This window comes from Dendropsophus ebraccatus, chromosome 5, assembly GCF_027789765.1.
Source record: "Dendropsophus ebraccatus isolate aDenEbr1 chromosome 5, aDenEbr1.pat, whole genome shotgun sequence".
NCBI classification, from domain to species: Eukaryota; Metazoa; Chordata; class Amphibia; order Anura; family Hylidae; genus Dendropsophus; species Dendropsophus ebraccatus.
In genome coordinates, this window is record NC_091458.1 from 139,553,877 (window position 1) to 139,573,061 (window position 19,185).

Consider the following 19,185-nt stretch of genomic DNA (forward strand, 5'->3'; position numbering starts at 1 on the left):
CCAATGTGGGGATAAAAGTAAGAGCCATGATACCTACTGATGCCTTTCTATTGTATTGGACTGTAGTTCTTATGACAAGAACGGCCATTGTTGGCGATTAAAGCAACGGCCGTTCTTGTCATAAAATAACGCACTGCATTGAAATCAATTGAAAAAAACAGATGTTGTGCAACACGGCCGTGGAACAATTTGACCTGTCAATTATTTCCGTCCGTTGTTTCCAAAAAGTGTCGGGAAGTAATTGACAGTTCACACACTGTCAATTACATCAATGCTTAAAGGGGTACTCAGGCGAAAATATTTTTCTTTCAAATCAACTGGTTTCAGAAAATTATATAGATTTGTAATTTACTTCTATTTAAAAATCTCCAGTCTTCCAGGACTGGACTTCCTGTTTTACACGGTGCTCTCTGCTGCCACCTCTGTCCATGTCAGGAACTGTCCAGAGCAGGAGAGGTTTTCTATGGGGATTTGCTACTGCTCTGGACAGTTCCTGACATGGACAGAGGTGGCAGCAGAGAGCAGTGTGTCAGACTGGAAAGAATACACCCCTTCCTGTAGGACATACAGCAGCTGATAAGTCCTGAAATACTGGAGATTTTTAAATAGAAGTAATTTACAAATCTATATAATTTTCTGAAACCAGTGGATTTAAAAGAAAAAGATTTTCGCCGGAGTACCCCTTTAAATAATTCTCAGTCACACCCATTAAAGTTTATCTGGCTGATAATGCAGTATCGGACGGATGAACATATAAAACAACGGCCGCTGTGTGCACATAGTGTGAACATAACCCTAAAACCACAGCAAAATTTGCAACACACAGTGGAGTGAAAATCTGCATCAGAAATGGGCTACATTCACATTCTTTTTGTGGCTGCTTCGTGGCCGGTTTTTTTTTATATGGTCGATATTTTGGCGCCAAAGACCATCCATTATATTCCAATAACGTCCGTCATTTGCATAAAACTGCTGTGTTTTGGAGCCAAAATGACGACTATCCAAAAAAACGGCCAAAAAAGAACGTGTGAACGTAGCCATGCACGGGTATGTCTGTGGGTTTCTGATGTGGGTGAGCACTGGATTCTGTACAGGAAAAAGATTTTTCATCAAAATAATAAAATCATACAGGAGAAATGAAAACAAGAAAAGAAATCCCAGGAAGTATAGATTACAAAATGAAATTATTATCGAGGCTCCTGACTGTAGAGGATTTAAAGGATTTAAAGGATTTGTCCGACATAAGAAAAAAATCAAAGCACCTGCAGAATATGTTATCAAATAATAAATCAAGAATTACTCCGATAATGCAGCAAGCCCCAGGTGTACAGGTATACAAGGTGTATACTGGCCTCCCAGGTGTACAGGAATACTAGGTGTATACAGGCATCCCAGGTGTACAGGAATACAAGGTGTATACAGGCATCCCAGGTGTACAGGAATACAAGGTGTATACTGGCATCCCAGGTGTACAGGTATACAAGGTGTATACTGGCATCCCAGGTGTACAGGTATACAAGGTGTATACTGGCATCACAGGTGTACAGGTATACTAGGTGTATACTGGCATCCCAGGTGTACAGGTATACAAGGTGTATACAGGCATCCCAGGTGTACAGGAATACAAGGTGTATACAGGCATCCCAGGTGTACAGGAATACAAGGTGTATACTGGCATCCCAGGTGTACAGGTATACAATGTGTATACTGGCATCACAGGTGTACAGGTATACTAGGTGTATACTGGCATCCCAGGTGTACAGGAATACAAGGTGTTTATTTACATCCCAGGTGTACAGGTATACTAGGTGTATACTGGCATCCCAGGTGTACAGGTATACAAGGTGTATACAGGCATCCCAGGTGTACAGGAATACAAGGTGTATACAGGCATCCCAGGTGTACAGGAATACAAGGTTTATACTGGCATCCCAGGTGTACAGGTATACAAGGTGTATACTGGCATCCCAGGTGTACAGGTATACAAGGTGTATACAGGCATCCCAGGTGTACAGGTATACAAAGTGTATACAGGTATTCAAGGTGTACAGGTATACAGGGTGTATACAGGCATCCCAGGTGTACAGGTATACAAGGTGTATATTTACATCCCAGGTGTACAGGTATACAGGGTGTATACAGGCATCCCAGTTGTACAGGTATACAAGGTGTATACAGGTATTCAAGGTGTACAGGTATACAGGGTGTATACAGGCATCCCAGGTGTACAGGTATACAAGGTGTATATTTACATCCCAGGTGTACAGGTATACAAGGTGTTTATTTACATCCCAGGTGTACAGGTATACAAGGTGTATACTGGCATCCCAAGTGTACAGGTATACAAGGTGTATATTGGCATCCCAGGTGTACAGGTATACAAGGTGTATACTGGCATCACAAGTGTACAGGTATACAAGGTGTATACTGGCATCCCAGGTGTACAGGTATACAAGGTGTATATTTACATCCCAGGATACAGGTATACAAGGTGTATATTTACATCCCAGGTGTACAGGTATACAAGGTGTATACTGGCATCCCAGGTGTACAGGTATACAAGGTGTATATTGGCATCCCAGGTGTACAGGTATACAGGTATACAAGGTGTATATTTTCTGGATGCTCTGGAGATGTACAGGACGTCATCACTGCAGATCAGTTACCACAGATCAGTGGGGACCACCCAGGCGTCAATGCTGCAGAAACTGACATAGAAGCAATGGCTGCTCTGTTACTTTATAGCATTTCCTGCTGGTCCTTTCATTTATAACACTCACAGACAATCCCTTTAAGGCATTTGTATGTACAGTAGCTCTGGCCTTACAGTGGGGACCACAAGTCACCCCCAGCCGCGGAAACAAAGACTTTTTGTTGCAAGAAAATTCAACTTTCATCATCACAAAAGTGCGGCCTATTCAATAATGAAACCTCAGGCAATGCAAATCTATGGACGGCAGCCACGACCACGGCCGGTGGAGACACTGGGCAATGCAAATCTATGGACGGCAGCCACGACCACGGCCGGTAGAGACACTGGGCAATGCAAATCTATGGACGGCAGCCACGACAACGGCCGGTGGAGACACTGGGCAATGCAAATCTATGGACGGCAGCCACGACCACAGCCGGTGGAGACACTGGGCAATGCAAATCTATGGACGGCAGCCACGACAACGGCCGGTGAAGACACTGGGCAATGCAAATCTATGGATGGCAGCCACGACCACGGCCGGTAGAGACACTGGGCAATGCAAATCTACGGACGGCAGCCACGACAACGGCCGGTGGAGACACTGGGCAATGCAAATCTATGGACGGCAGCCATGACAACGGCTGGTGGAGACACTGGGCAATGCAATCTATGGACGGCAGCCACTACCACAACAAAAGGAGACACCGAGCAATGCAAGTCCATGGGCGCCAGCCACTACCACGGGCGACTGAGACATCGGGCAAAGAAAGTGTATGGACGGCAGCCACTACCACGGGCGACTGAGCCACCGAGCAATGAAAGTCTATGGACGGCAGCCACTACCACGGCCAACTGAGACACCAGGCAATGTAAGTCTATGGACGGCAGCCACTACCACGGGCGACTGAGACACCGGGCAATGAAAGTCTATGGACGGCAGCCACTACCACGGGCGACTGAGACATCGGGCAATGAAAGTGTATGGACGGCAGCCACTACCACGGGCGACTGAGCCACCGAGCAATGAAAGTCTATGGACGGCAGCCACTACCACGGCCAACTGAGACACCGGGCAATGTAAGTCTATGGACGGCAGCCACTACCACGGGCGACTGAGACACCAGGCAATGAAAGTCTATGGACGGCAGCCACTACCACGGGCGACTGAGACACCGGGCAATGAAAGTCTATGGACGGCAGCCACTACTACGGCCGGCGGAGACACCGGGCAAGATTTGTGGCTTATCAAATGGTCTGTTCCCCAAAGCTCAACAGGAAGGGCACAATATTCTGAAGCCATGGGAACTGGAACTTTACCAGGGAACATTATATGGCGTGGAAATCCGCTCAACACCCACAAGTCCTAGAAATGACGTGTTATACAGCACATCCCAGGTGTACATGGGGATCCCAGGTGTATATTGGCATCCCAGGTGTATATTGGCATCCCAGGTGTATATTGGCATCCCTGGTGTATATTGGCATCCCAGGTGTATATTGGCATCCCAGGTGTATATTGGCATCCCTGGTGTATATTGGCATCCCAGGTGTATATTGGCATCCCAGGTGTATATTGGCATCCCTGGTGTATATTGGCATCCCAGGTGTATATTGGCATCCCAGGTGTATATTGGCATCCCTGGTGTATATTGGCATCCCAGGTGTATATTGGCATATACTGGGGGCCCCGGCTGCAGGTTTCTTCACTTTCCTGCACCGTTCTTCACCACAGTGTAGTCACTTGCTGACTGTGTTTGGGCCATTAGAGTGAATAGGCCCGGGGCAGGGATGCTGATGTATACCTGGGGTCTGTCAGTTTTCGGTTATTGGTTGTTCTGTGATGATTTGCCATACATACACATGGCCAGGTAATCACCCCTCTGCATGGAAACACCCACAATGCCCAGAAATAATATTGTGTAATGGGAATCCAGTACATCATGGGTAATGGGCATCCAGATACAGATGGGTAATGGGCATACAGTACATCATGGGTAATGGGCATCCAGATACAGATGGGTAATGGGCATACAGTACATCATGGGTAATGGGCATCCAGATACAGATGGGTAATGGGCATACAGTACATCATGGGCATACAGTACATCATGGGTAATAGGCATACAGTACATAATGGGCATATACATAATGGGTAATGGGCATCCAGATACAGACGGGCAGCTTGTAGCATCCACTGCTGTCACTGTTACCTCATGGGTTTCCCCCCTTAGGAAGTTCCCGTCCAGTGCTAGAACTTCTAACACACTCTGCTCTCCGGCTCCTGTACACCCCCACACATACACTGTGCTCACACTTAACCCAGGGTGCCTGCTCACACTTACCCCAGGGTGCCCTGCTCACACTTACCCCAGGGTGCCCTGCTCACACTTACCCCAGGGTGCCCTGCTCACACTTTCCCCAGGCTGCCCTGCTCACACTTACCCTAGGGTGCTCTGCTCACACTTACCCCAGGCTGCCCTGCTCATACTTACCCCAGGGTGCCCTGCTCACACTTACCCCAGGGTGCTCTGCTCACACTTACCCCAGGCTGCCCTGCTCACACTTACCCTAGGCTGCCCTGCTCACACTTACCCCAGGCTGCCCTGCTAACACTTACCCCAGACTTCCCCTGCTCACACTTACCCCAGGCTGCCCTGCTCACACTTACCCCAGGGTGCCCTGCTCACACTTACCCCTGGGTGCCCTGCTCACACTTACCCCAGGGTGCCCTGCTCACACTTACCCCAGGCTGCCCTGCTCACACTTACCCCAGGCTGCCCTGCTCACACTTACCCCAAGCTGCCCTGCTCACACTTACCCCAGGGTGCCCTGCTCACACTTACCCCAGGCTTCCCTGCTCACACTTACCCCAGGCTGCCCTGCTCACACTTACCCCAGGCTGCCCTGCTCACACTTACCCCAGGGTGCCCTGCTCAGACTTACCCCTGGGTGCCCTGCTAACACTTACTCCAGGCTGCCCTGCTCACACTTACCCCAGGCTGCCCTGCTCACACTTACCCCAGGCTGCCCTGCTCACACTTACCCCAGGCTGCCCTGCTCACACTTACCCCAGGGTGCCCTGCTCACACTTACCCCAGGCTGCCCTGCTCACACTTACCCCAGGCTGCCCTGCTCACACTTACCCCAGGCTGCCCTGCTCACACTTACCCCAGGCTGCCCTGCTCACACTTACCCCAGGCTGCCCTGCTCACACTTACCCCAGGCTGCCCTGCTCACACTTACCCCAGGGTGCCCTGCTCACACTTACCCCAGGGTGCCCTGCTCACACTTACCCCAGGGTGCCCTGCTCACACTTACCCCAGGCTGCCCTGCTCACACTTACCCCAGGCTGCCCTGCTCACAATTACCCCAGGGTGCCCTGCTCACACTTACCCCAGGCTGCCCTGCACACAATTACCCCAGGCTGCCCTGCTCACACTTACCCCAGGCTTCCCTGCTCACACTTACCCCAGGGTGCCCTGCTCACACTTACCCCTGGGTGCCCTGCTCACACTTACTCCAGGGTGCCCTGCTCACACTTACCCCAGGCTGCCCTGCTCACACTTACCCCAGGGTGCCCTGCTCACACTTACCCCAGGCTGCCCTGCTCACACTTACCCCAGGCTGCCCTGCTCACACTTACCCCAGGGTGCCCTGCTCACACTTACCCCAGGCTGCCCTGCTCACACTTACCCCAGGCTGCCCTGCTCACACTTACTCCAGGCTGCCCTGCTCACACTTACCCCAGGCTGCCCTGCTCACACTTACCCCAGGCTGCCCTGCTCACACTTACCCCAGGCTGCCCTGCTCACACTTACCCCAGGCTGCCCTGCTCACACTTACCCCAGGGTGCCCTGCTCACACTTACCCCAGGCTGCCCTGCTCACACTTACCCCAGGGTGCTGATGAAGCCGCATACTGTGCCCTCCGCGTATAGGGACACGATGTCCCCGATGTGCAGGAAGCTGGACTTGTCACTCATGGTTGTCGGCTCCGGGTTGTCTCCTGCCCGCTGTGCCGGTGCCCGCCTGCCGGTGCTGTGTGCGGGGACTGCCTGGCATCAATGGCCCCCGGGGTGGCAGCACTCTGGCCGGGTGGCAGCACTCTAACTTGATGGAAGCGCTCTGAATGTTAGCACTCTGGGCCGGTGGCAGCACTCTGGGTGGGGTGGCAGCACTGTGACCTGGTGGCAGCACTCTGTGCCCGGTGCTGAGCTGCTCCTTCGTCTTTTCCCGGTGTGAGCCCGGAGCAGAGCCCTCACAGCCCTCACAGCCTTCCTCACCCTCCTCCTCCTCTCCCGCCTCCTCCTCCTCCTCCTCACTGTCTTGCTCTTCACCTGTAACACAACCAGGAAGTTTTCATGAATGCAAATAGTGTCTGCTGTGCGGGCACACCCCTGCATTCTGTGCCGGGTTAACCCTCTCCTGCCCTCCCATACTGTATATACTGTACATACAGGACACCAGGGCACTGCTCACACACTTCTACCAGTTGGCTGCTTCTTCTTCTGCCCTCAGAGGCTTCCACTCTGCCCCATAGAAAACAGCCACTTTCTACACTAGGAAGAAAGGTAGTAACAAGGGGGCAGATAGTGGGGGGACAGACCTGTGATGTGACCCCCCCAAGAGCCTGAGGGGCAGATAGGTGCTATACAACCCTGCTCTCCATTCATAAAGATATTTCCGCTACTTTTGAGCAGTTTGCGCCTTTTTCATTATTTTACGCTCGGAGGGGATGCGGTTTCATATTAGCGACTATGTTAGTGAGGTTTATCATATGCGATTTTTCTGTTTTAGTGTAAAAAAAAAAAAGTGCAGCAGTCCAGGGCCCTCAAGAGTGGGCCCCTTCCCTTTCTGGCGCCCGCCCAACCCAGCGTTATCAGGATCGGAGCTCCACACACAGTATAATGCCCGGAAAGTGCCCCACACTGTATTAGGAGCCCCAATACATATGGTAGTTACCTTATAACTTTATAAAGATATCACCAATGATACCATTACATAATACCGCCACACCATGACCACTATCACTACAACCCTATAACAGAGTGCAGTTACATCCATTTACTCACAGGGAGCGTCTTCTCTGATCAGAGTCTGCCACCTTTTCTTTTACTCCATACAGCGTGGGCCATCTTGAAGTCTCCCCGGCTGTGAATCCTCTCTCCAGAATCTGCCAGAGAAACATTTTAGGCTCCAACACATACAGTAGTTACCCCCCTCTGTGCCCCTATATAGTAGTTACACCCCTTTGTTCCCACTTAATAATTAGGTATGCTCTGTGCCCCAATATAGTAGTAAGGTCCCTATATAATATAGGCACCTCTGTGCAGCCCCAATATAGTATAGACCCCTGTGTGTTGCCCCCAGTAGTATAGACCCCTTATGTGCTGCCCCCAGTAGTATAGACAGCTGTATGCTGCCCCCAGTAGTATAGACCACTAGGTGCTGCCCCCAGTAGTATATTGACCCCATTGTGCTGCCCCCAGTAGTATTTAGCCCCCCTTTGTGGTTCCTCCAGTAGTATATAGACCCCTATGTGCTGACCCCAGTACTATAGACCACTATGTGCTGCCCCCAGTAGTATATAGACCCCATTGTGTTGCCCCCAGTAGTATATAGACCCCATTGTGCTGCCCCCAGTAGTTTATAGCACCCCCTGTGTGCTTCCCCTAGTAGTATATAGCCCCCTGTGTGCTGCCCCCAGTAGTATATAGACCCCTGTGTGCTGCGCCCAGTAGTATATCGACCCCTATGTGCTGCCCCCAGTACTAAAGACCAATAGGCGCTGCCCCCAGTAGTATATAGACCCCATTGTGCTGCTCCCAGTAGGATATTCCCCTTGTGTGCTGCCCCCAGTAGGACATAACTCTTGTGTGCTGCCCCCAGTACTATAGACCACTACGTGCTGCCCTCAGTAGTATAGACCCCCTGTGTGCTGTCCCCAGGACTATAGACCCCATTGTGCTGTCACCAGTGGTATATAGCCCCCTCTGTGCTCCCCCAGTTATATATACCCCCTGTGCACCCCCCAGTAGTATATAGCCCCCCGTGCGCTCCCCCAGTTATATATAGACCCCCCTGTGCGCCCCCCAGGTAGTAAATAGACCCCTGTGTGCTGCCCCCCAGTAGCATATAGACCCCTATGTGTGCCCTCAGTAGTATATATATATCCCCTGTGCACCCCCCCAGTAGTATATAGCCCCCTGTGCACTCCCCGTTATATATACCAGTTATATATACCCCCCCTGTGCGCCCCCCAGTTATATATAACCCTCTGTTCACCCCCTCAGTTGAAAATATATATATAGCACCTGTGCGCCTCCCAGTAGTATATAGCCCCCCTGTGCAATCCCCCAGTTATATATACCCCCCTATGGACCCCCCCAGTTATATATACCCCCCTGTACCCCCCCCCAGTTATATATATATCCCCTGGGCGCCCCCCAGTAGTATATAGCCCCCCCGTGCTCTCCCCAGTTATATATAGACCCCTCCTGTGAGCCCCCCAGTAGTATATAGACCCATGTGTGCTGGCCCCCAGTAGCATATAGACCCCTGTGTGTGCCCCCAGTAGTATATATTTATCCCCTGTGCGCCCCCCAGTAGCATATAGCCCCCCTGTACGCTCCCCCAGTTATATATACCCCCTGTGTGCTCCCTCTGTTATATATATATACCCCCCTGTGCACCCCCCCAGTTATATATACCCCCCTGTGCACCCCCCAGTTATATATACCCCCCTGTGCACTCCCCCAGTAGTATATAGACAACCCTGTGGCACCTCTAGTAGCATATAGACCCCCTCTGTGTGCTGCCCCGGTTATATAGCCCCTCTTTGTCCTCCCTGTGCCCTCTGGTTAAAGCGGCCCTGCAGCAGTCCTCCCCTCCTACCCTGGCATAGTTGTTTAGTCAAAAGATTGTACAAGATTTATTAAGGCACTTGCACCTAATGATGATTTTGTAACAACAACCGTAAAATTTTGCACAACCCATAAAAAGTGCCATCTGCTCAATAATGCGTAGATGATGCAGCTGCCCCTTAGGGTATGTTCACACTGAGCAAAATCGCCAGAATTCTGACGGAGTTTGACACTGAGGCGGGTGGGATTCCGCAGCGGAGAGATCCGCCATGGAATTCTGCTGATTTTGCTCAGTGTGAACATACCCTTAGTGTGTAAGGGACTTGGTAGTGCACAGATGTGAAGGGATGGGGGCTGGGGGTACTATATAGCTATAGCTGATAGGCTGATATGGCTGCAGCTACCATAGATTCTAGTCTGGCCTAAAATCCTTCAGGGTGTGAGAGTTGATGCAAACATTAAAGATATCTTTAACCATTTGTATGTAATATTGTTCTCATAAAGTCACATGACTTCAAGGTAGGGCCGTGTAAGATATGTGGTCACTGAAGAATGGGAATCTTAGCAATCCTTAGATCCAATAGATTTCTGATCAGTGGCAGCAATGCTACCGAGCAGGAAACACTACAGTATGAAGGAGCTGCTAAACCAGCTGTGTGAGGTCAGTGGTGGTCCTGGACTCCCAGCAATCAGTAGCCATGTCCCCCCTGTAGGTAGTATCCCCGGTAGCCAGCTCCCACTGGTGGTAGTACCTAGTTGTGGATTATAATAGGTCCGTTTCGGGCGGTAGCCCGGGGCATGAGCTCCTGGGGGGCCCTTGAACACCCAAAAAGATTTTTACTTTCAGTGGTGTATTGTCTCCTGGCTACATTTCTGCCATAATTTGCAAAAAAATTGCTGCTTTTTTACCTCAATATTTACCACAAATCAGGGCATCATGATATTATCTATTCTGCGCTATGAACACCACGCTAGTGCTGCCATAGTTACAGTGGGGTGGGGGGGGGGGGGCAAGCTTACTGAACAGCCCCGGGCCTATGGTAAAGTTAATCCGCCCATGGTAGTACCCCTGGCAGCCATGTCCCCCTTTGTTGGTAGTATCCCCAGTAGCCATGTCCCCCTGTTGATAGTTTTCCCGGTAGCCATGTTTCCCGAACCCCCCCCCCCCTCGTAGGTCGTATCCCCCCATGTAGGTAGTGTCTTAATAGTCATGTCCCCCATGTAGGTAGCATCCCCCGTAGCCAGGTCCCCCACTGTAGGTAGTATCCCTGATAGCCTGGTCCCCCTGTAGTTAGTATCTTCAGTGGGTATGCCCCCATCCCCCCCTCACCGTAGGTAGCACCCCCAGCAAAGTGCCCCTCTGTTGGTAGTATCCCCAGTAGCCAGGTACCCCTCAGTAGGTACTATCCCTAGCAGCCATGTCCCCCTATAGGTAGTATCCCTAGTAGCCATGTCCCCCCTGTAGGTAGTATCCCTAGCAGCCATGTCCCCCTATAGGTAGAATCCCTAGTAGTCATGTCCCCCCTGTAGGTAGTATCCCTAGCAGCCATGTCCCCCCTGTAGCTAGTATCCCTAGTAGCCATGTCCCCCCTGTAGACTGAAAAAATTGGACTGCACCTCACAAATGATGTAAATTGATAGAAATTTTATTATACATAAATGCCGGGAACAAACAAAAACCATAAAAACAATTAAAAAATACCACCAAACCACCGGCCCCGATACGGCCAGGTGGTACCTAGACCACTGAAAAATGTATTAGATGATGGCCATACTCTTCATCAAAAAATGAATAAATAAATAAATAAATATATAGATAAATATATAAATAAATGTGTGAATAAATAACTATATTGAAACAAATGAATATATACAATGACCAGACGCGGTAATATCTCAAATCCCCTGTGCTGAAGCTCACTGAATCACAAAAATAAATACATCATGACAATGCAAGTAATCAGAAAGTGCAAGTGCAAGCAAAGTGCAAAGAAGAGGGGGTAAGTGCAATACAACCACTTATGGCCATCTCTCAGTGGGTAGGAGAGAACATATTTTTTTATTGTTTTTATGGTTTTTGTTTGTTCCCGGCATTTATGTATAATAAAATTTCTATCAATTTACATCATTTGTGAGGTGCAGTCCAATTTTTTCAGTCTTTTTTTCTTGTGGCATATATGTATTCTTGGCTGTTGGGACTTGCACTCATCCTTTGATTAGTTCCCTGGTGCCAGTCCGTTTACTATAATGTCCCCCCTGTAGAGCGCTATAGAGTGCTCCTGATGGGTGCTCTAGTGCTCCTAACGGTCTCTCCAGATTGTGGAGCATGCAGCTTACCGCACCAGAACGGCTCTGAGGAAGAAGGTAAGAGACACCTTCCTCCTCAGCGTCTTCAGTGCAATAGGGACATATTAGCAGGTTAGATCTGCTGATCCAGAGAGGGTTGGCACATGCCCCCTCTAGTGACCAGATCTATACTGCACAAAGAGGTAGGACACATGCTGCTCCATGCAGCTAGGCCTGAATGACCCGGCCCGCGATGGAGAGCAGGGACACCAATCACCGCAGAGGGGGGAAGATGGCCATGGTAGTAAGTAAAAGAGCGGTCGCCGGGACAACTGACCAGTGTTACACATACATCCAGTCATGGCATTTCTGCTAATACGCTGGATCTTCATTCCCATTTGTGTTGGGTGGGCTGTGTCGGCTGGGTTCACATTCATCAGTATCACTTGTTTTATCCCAAGCTGAAGTGACCATAACTGAAGTAGCCATCCGGCCTTTTACATCAGCCGTAATCCCAGCCTGTTTTCTGTCAATTTCTCTATATGTTCCTGGGGTATGTCAGCATCTTGACTAAAAAAGATGCCAACATACACTGCTGCATACTGACAGTGACCCCATTGACTTTAAAGGGGTATTCCGGAAAGGAAAGAGTTACCAGCCTTCAAACCGCATCTACTGTACAAAGAGAAATCTAATAGTCATCTTTAATTTTTCGGCACAGCTTGCCTGCAGCCAAACACATGATCTCCATCGCCTCTGTGGGCCTGGGCTGCATTATTACGCTGACCAACCATGCCCACATCTGCCATCACCGCTGCCATGTGACCACAAGAACAATAGACGCACTGCACTCCCTTCATACCATGCATGAAGACTGCAGGTGCTGGAAAAAGTTTGGATAGGGCCCCGGAACAAGGCAGAAATGGGAAAGAAAGAATATTGGAGGATTTTTTGGGGGGGCCAGAATTGCATACATTCCACTTGTGTGTATGTGTGTATATATATATATATATATATATATATATATATATATATATATTATTTAAGGAGTTTTCTGGCCCACTCACAGAAAATAGTAGAGAAAGACTGTTACCATATACTGTACATGAGTCACTGTAGCCAATCACTGGTCATGTGCAAGAGGTTGTGACCTCTGTGGCCAGTGACTGGCTACAGTGGCCTGTGCACAGTGGGGGGAACACCAGCAGCAACTTCCTGTGAAATTTGACTCTTGTCAAAACTGTGGATTAAAAATATTTTCCTTTTAAATCAACTAGTTTCAGAAAGCTATATAGATTTGTAATTTACTTCTATTTAAAAATCTCAAGTCCTATACTTACTAGCTGCTGTATGTACTGCAGGTAGTGGTGTATTCTTTTCAATCTGACACAGTGCTCTCCGCTGCCACCTCAGTCCATGTCAGGAACTGTCCAGAGCAGGAGAGGTTTTCTTTGGGGATTTTCTGCTGCTCTAGACAGTCCCTGACATGGACAGAGTTGACAGCATAGAGCACTGTGTCAGATTGGAAAGACTACACCACTTGCTGCAGGACATGAAGCAGCTAATAAGTGCTGAAAGACTGGAAATTTTTAAATAGGAGTAAATTACAAATCTGTATAACTTTCTGATAGCAGTTGATTTAAAAGTAAAAGATTTTCGCTGGAGTACCCCTTTAATAAGGCCGTCCTCCAGTCCTGGTAGAGGACTGTGTTCTAGATTTTATTAAAGAGGTTATCCAGGGCTACAAAAACATGGCCACTTTTTCCCCTACTGTTGTCTTCAGTTCAGGTGTGGTTTGCAATTAAGCTCCGTTTATTTCAATGGAACTGAGTTTCAAAACCCCACCCAAACTAGAGACAACAGTAGGAGGAAAGTGGACATGTTTTTGTAGCGCTGGATAACCCCTTTAATGTCGAAAGTTTATTCATGAGGACGGGTGGGCAGATCTGTGCCGCCCCCCGGCACCAAACCAGCTAATTTACATACTAATTAAACTGAAGATTTAGCTGAGACCGGCACTGAGTATGAGGGTAAGAAAATGACCTACAGGAACATCACAGCAGTTCAGATTCTTCTTACTTTCCCCTTAAAGGGGTTATCCAGCACTACAAAAACATGGCCACTTTGCCCCTACTGTTGTCTCCAGTTTGGGTGGGGTTTTGAAACTCAGTTCCATTGAAGTAAATGGAGCCTAATTGCAAACCGCACCTGAACTGGAGACAACAGTAGGGGGGAAAGTGGCCATGTTTTTGTAGCGCTGGATAACCCCATGAACATAATTGTGCTGATTGAGCTCCCAGAATGGCAGCACGCCCCTGGCATCCGGCTCTCCTATGGTGTCAGGCCTAGGGGCCTAGAATTTGGGGTCTGGTCCAGTTTTGCAAATAATACTGTAAATCTTGATGTGTGTAGAAGTCTGTAAAAAGTAACAGGAAGACACATTGACACATGTAGCGTAGACATTGACATATATACGTTTGCCTGGTGTTGACTCGTGAGGTAAGGAAGGACAGATCTGGAGGTAATGTTAGTGTTTTTAAGGATTAAGGAGAAAAACCTTTGCATAAACGCCTCAGTGAGCGCGGTATTGAGATGACTCTCTACGCGGTTGCTACTTTTCTGGTTTTCAACTGGACAGACAAGATTGTCCGGTACCGTTTACAGAATTTTGAGAATTTTTCTTATGCTTACTACAGTATAAATACCTTTACCTTCTTGTGAAGAAATGCAACTAGCTGGAATGCCCTCCTAGCCAGGAGCCGTAATAAGGGAACCCTGACCAGGTGGCTGGTGTTAAAGGGAAAGTACATGATTTAAAGCAAATCTGTACCCACTGACCCAACCTTGCCCCCTCCAAACCACTGGTATCAATCGTTAGATGAGGTGAAGTCCTTCTTGGATGTCTTTTGCAATATCCTCCTGGTGCCGTCCTTTATTTTAAAAACATTCTTTTATTGTTCAACGGCGGTGTCAATGAGGCGGGGCCTGCATCGCCTCCCTGGTCCTATTCTCCGCCCCAGGTAAGCGCCCATGAGCGGCCCGGTGCTCACTCCAGAGTATTGGAGGGATAGTTAAAGCGAATGTACCACTAGGTACATTGCTTTTTTTTTTACATGAACAGACCGGCACTAGATGGCAGTGGTGCAGTTCTTTTTTTTAACCCCTGCCCGGTTCCTGCGCACGGCGCCGGTCTATTTCCAATCACGGCCCGCCCCAGAGCATCGGGAGTAGGACTGCCAGTGCCCAGTGGGACAAAACCCCCTCCCCTCTGTGATGCGGCTCCATTAGAATTAATGGAGCCGCATCACAGAGGGGAGATGGTCATAATGGGGGCCAGCAGACCTGGTTTTGGTTGGAAAAAGACTGACCAAAAAAGTGATGGAAATACTATGTGTGGACATAGTCTTATACAAATCAGCTACGTTTCCTTGTTTAATGATTGAGCAATGTTATTTCAGTCGGGTATGATATATTTACTTGTACAAGGCTGTACTATTTGAGTTCAATACAGTATTCATCATAACAGATGATGGTACTGCTCAGGGTGCCGCATCTTAAAAAATCGGAGACAGTGTAGCACTGTAAGAAGGTGCGAAATTCAAAAAGGCCACAGTGGAGTCGGAGGTCTGGTCAAATTATGCTGTTTGTTGCTTTATCTATATCCAATCATAATGATGCGTTTACACAGACAGATTTTTGAAGCCAAAGCCAGGAATGGATTTGAAAAGCGTCTTTCCTTTATGACCTGTTCTCTGTTTAGTCTATTCCTGGCTTTGGCTTTAAAAACCTGTCAGATAAATCTCTTAGACATGCAATGTTATGTCAATAACCTTTATGATAAAGGCATTTATTGACAAAATGTTGCACATCTTGTGTTCACACTACGTATATTTCAGTCAGTATTGTGGTCCTCTTATTGCAACCAAAACCAGGAGTGGATTAAAAACACAGAATGGATCTGTTCACACAATGTTGAAATTGAGTGGATGGCCGTCATTTAATGGCGAATATTTGCTGTTATTTTAAAACAACAGCTGTTATATTGAAATAATGACCGTTAATTACTGTTATATGGCGGCCATCCACTCAATTTCAACATTATGTGGACAGAGCCTTTCTGTGTTTTTAATCCACTCCTGGTTTTGGTTGCAATATGAGGACCACAATACTGACTGAAATATACGTAGTGTGAACCCAGTATATAAGTGGATGTAAATAAAGCAGCAAACAGATCCATTATAATTTTGCCATGTCAGTTCCACTCCTGGTTTTGGATGAAAAAACACTGATGGAAATACTGTGTGTGAAGATATTCTATGGCTGCCTTTCTATAGGTCCAGGCACCAGTTGTTGGATTGATGGTGTGCACTCCCGGTATCTGGGCCATCAAGGCCATTAGTGGACCCATCACTAGAGATAACTGATGTGCCATGTATGTCCACACTGAGCGTACAACCCTTAGGGCCCTTTTCCACCGGACGATTATCGTTCAGATTATCGTTAAATCGTTTGAATCTAAACGATATTCATTCGGTTGAAATGCAGTTAACGATTAATGATTGAACGAGAAATCTTTGATCGCTTTATAAGACCTGGACCTATTTTTATCGTTGCTCGTTCGCAAATCGTTCGCATTGAATAACACATTGTTCGGTCGTTTGCAATAGATAAATAGCGAAGAAAAAACTATCGCAATTACGATCATAAGTAACGATTATCGTTCCATGGAAATGAGTGAAAGTTTTCAGGTCTTTCGAAATAGCAGTCTTTTGAGATCGTTAATCGTTAACGATTATGCAAACGATAATCGTCCACGATGATTTGAGAACCTGTTGAAAGATCAAAATGAACGATTTCTCACTCGTCGCTTGATCGTTTGCTGTGTTAATTATCGCTCAAATGCGATCGTTATAACAAAAATTCGAACGATAATCCTTCCGTGTAAACACAACATTACTCCATCTGATTCCGGCAAATGAAGGAATGATGTGGAATTATGCTGCGTTTACACGGAATGATTATCATTCGAATTTTTGCAATCACGATCGCATTTGAGTGATAATTGTTCTGTATAAACACAGCAAACAATTAAGCAACAAGCGAGAAATCGTTCATTGTGATCTTTCCACATGTTCTCAAATCGTCATTCGCTAAAAATTCGCAGATCGCTTTGTGTAAACAGTCTTTCAAAGATTCACCCCATGTGAAAGATGGGCTTAAGTGATTAAGGGGGCTTAAGGGGGCGTCCCCTGAGGAAGCGCCAAACGTGAAACGTACGTTGGGGAGACGCTAACATGGGTGAGTGGTGAATCATTACGGGCCTACAGGGTTTATGGTTCTTGTGGGAGGAAGTAGGGAGATAGTCCCCATTGTGGGTAGCTTGTGCTTGGTCTTATCCCATCCCCCTGTATATAACCCATGTTTACACTGCACTGAGCACTTTCGGAGCAGTTGCCTGTTTAAGCCTATGTTACCTACCTCACTGTGTCAGTTTATCTGGATTGCCATAATACACCATGTAATGCAGCTTTTTATTTTTTATCATGAGTAGTGTTTTTGATTAATAAAGATTCATTGTTATTATACTTGGTCCTCTTCTTTGTAGATAATGTATTGTTATGGACTTTAAGTTTTGTTAAATGGACATCAGGCTAGTGTTATGCTGAGATACGGCGGCGCATGTCCAGTGGAATTTAAGTGTATAATACAACCACACAATGTATTTTTTGGTTGTTTTTAATGGCTGCTATTTCAAAACAATTTGTAGAATAATGGCAGGTATTTGGGCGCCAAAACACAACCGCACCAAAATAAAAAAAAAAGCAGCCAAAAAAGATGTTGTGGCCTAATGCTGGTCTAATGCCACCTTGGTCATGTGTCATCGCCATGTGATGGGATATAGTGCTTAATTTCACAGTGATGACAACAGGATGCACTGGAGGGCTCTGGTAAATGACATATCATACAATAAAGGTTATACATCCTGTACATTCTCTGCAGTTGTACATACATTATCCTTCTATAGCTATAGTTTTATCTGTAGGCAGACATTTTAGATTTTTAGATTTGAGTTTTATTTAAATACTCCGTTATTATTAGCAGGAAGTCAGGACATGTCTCCCCCATAAGAATTTTTTATGACAAATTCCTGACTAGGGAGCAGCAGACACACTGGCATTATTAGGAGAAATCCATAAAATTCTTTGCTCCGGTCAGTAACAGCTTAGGAGGGTTTTTATATCTCAGCTAACATAGTTAAAGTTTGACCATACATTCATTTACCAAACGTATCTCCTTCTCCTGATCTGCTTCTCCTTTCCTTCCATTGTTGACAGATCATTTACTAGGTTACAGACCACCACTCTTGTAGTGTCCCAACAGGGCAGTTTCTAGGTAATTTTGACTACAGGGCGAATCTTGACAAAAGCGCCCCCCCCCCCACACACACACACACACTACGCCATTCCCCCCCCCCCCCAACACACACACTATCAACACACACCTAACCCCCCCCACACACACACTATGCCCCCTGACCCCCCTCCTCCACACACTATCCCCCCTGACCCCCCCTCCTCCACACACTATCCCCCCTGACCCCCCTCCTCCAAACACCATCCCCCCTGACCCCCCTTCTCCACACACTATCCCCACTAACCATCCCTCCACACACTATCCCCCCTGGCCCCCCTTCTCCACACACTATCCCCCCTGACCCCCCTTCTCCACACACTATCCCCCCTGACCCCCCTTCTCCACACACTATCCCCCCTGACCCCCCCTCCTCCACACACTATCCCCCCTGACCCCCCCCTCCTCCACACACTATCCCCCCTGACCACCCCTCCTCCAAACACTATCGCCCCTAACCCCCCTTTTCTCCACACACTATCCCCCCTGACCCCCCTTCTCCACACACTATCCCCCCTAACCCCCCCTCCTCCACACACTATCCCCCCTGACCCCTCTTCTCCACACACTATCCCCCCTAACCCCCCTTCTCCACACACTATCCCCCCCTGACCCCCCTTCTCCACACACTATCCCCCCTGACCCCCCTTCTCCTCACACTATCCCCCCTGACCCCCCTTCTCCACACACTATCCCCCCTGACCCCCCTTCTCCACACACTATCCCCCCTGACCCCCCTTCTCCACACACTATCCCCCCTAACCCCCCCTCCTCCACACACTATCCCCCCTGACCCCCCTTCTCCACACACTATCCCCCCTAACCCCCCCTTCTCCACACACTATCCCCCCTGACCCCCCTTCTCCACACACTATCCCCCCTAACCCCCCCTTCTCCACACACTATCCCCCCTGACCCCCCTTCTCCACAC

General features: G+C 48.2%; 1 protein-coding gene across 2 annotated transcripts in view; it reads right to left on the minus strand.

Annotated features, from left to right (window-relative positions):
- The window catches only part of ITPR3 (inositol 1,4,5-trisphosphate receptor type 3), a 162,483-nt gene extending 155,509 nt beyond the window's left edge, over nucleotides 1–6,974 (minus strand). For both annotated transcript variants that reach the window (XM_069971461.1, XM_069971460.1), the window contains exon 1: nucleotides 6,589–6,974. In XM_069971461.1, coding sequence (XP_069827562.1) covers nucleotides 6,589–6,677 — 89 coding nt within the window. In that variant the 5' untranslated portion in view covers nucleotides 6,678–6,974. The remainder of the gene's footprint in view (nucleotides 1–6,588) is intronic.
- Between the last annotated feature and the right edge of the window lie 12,211 nt (nucleotides 6,975–19,185).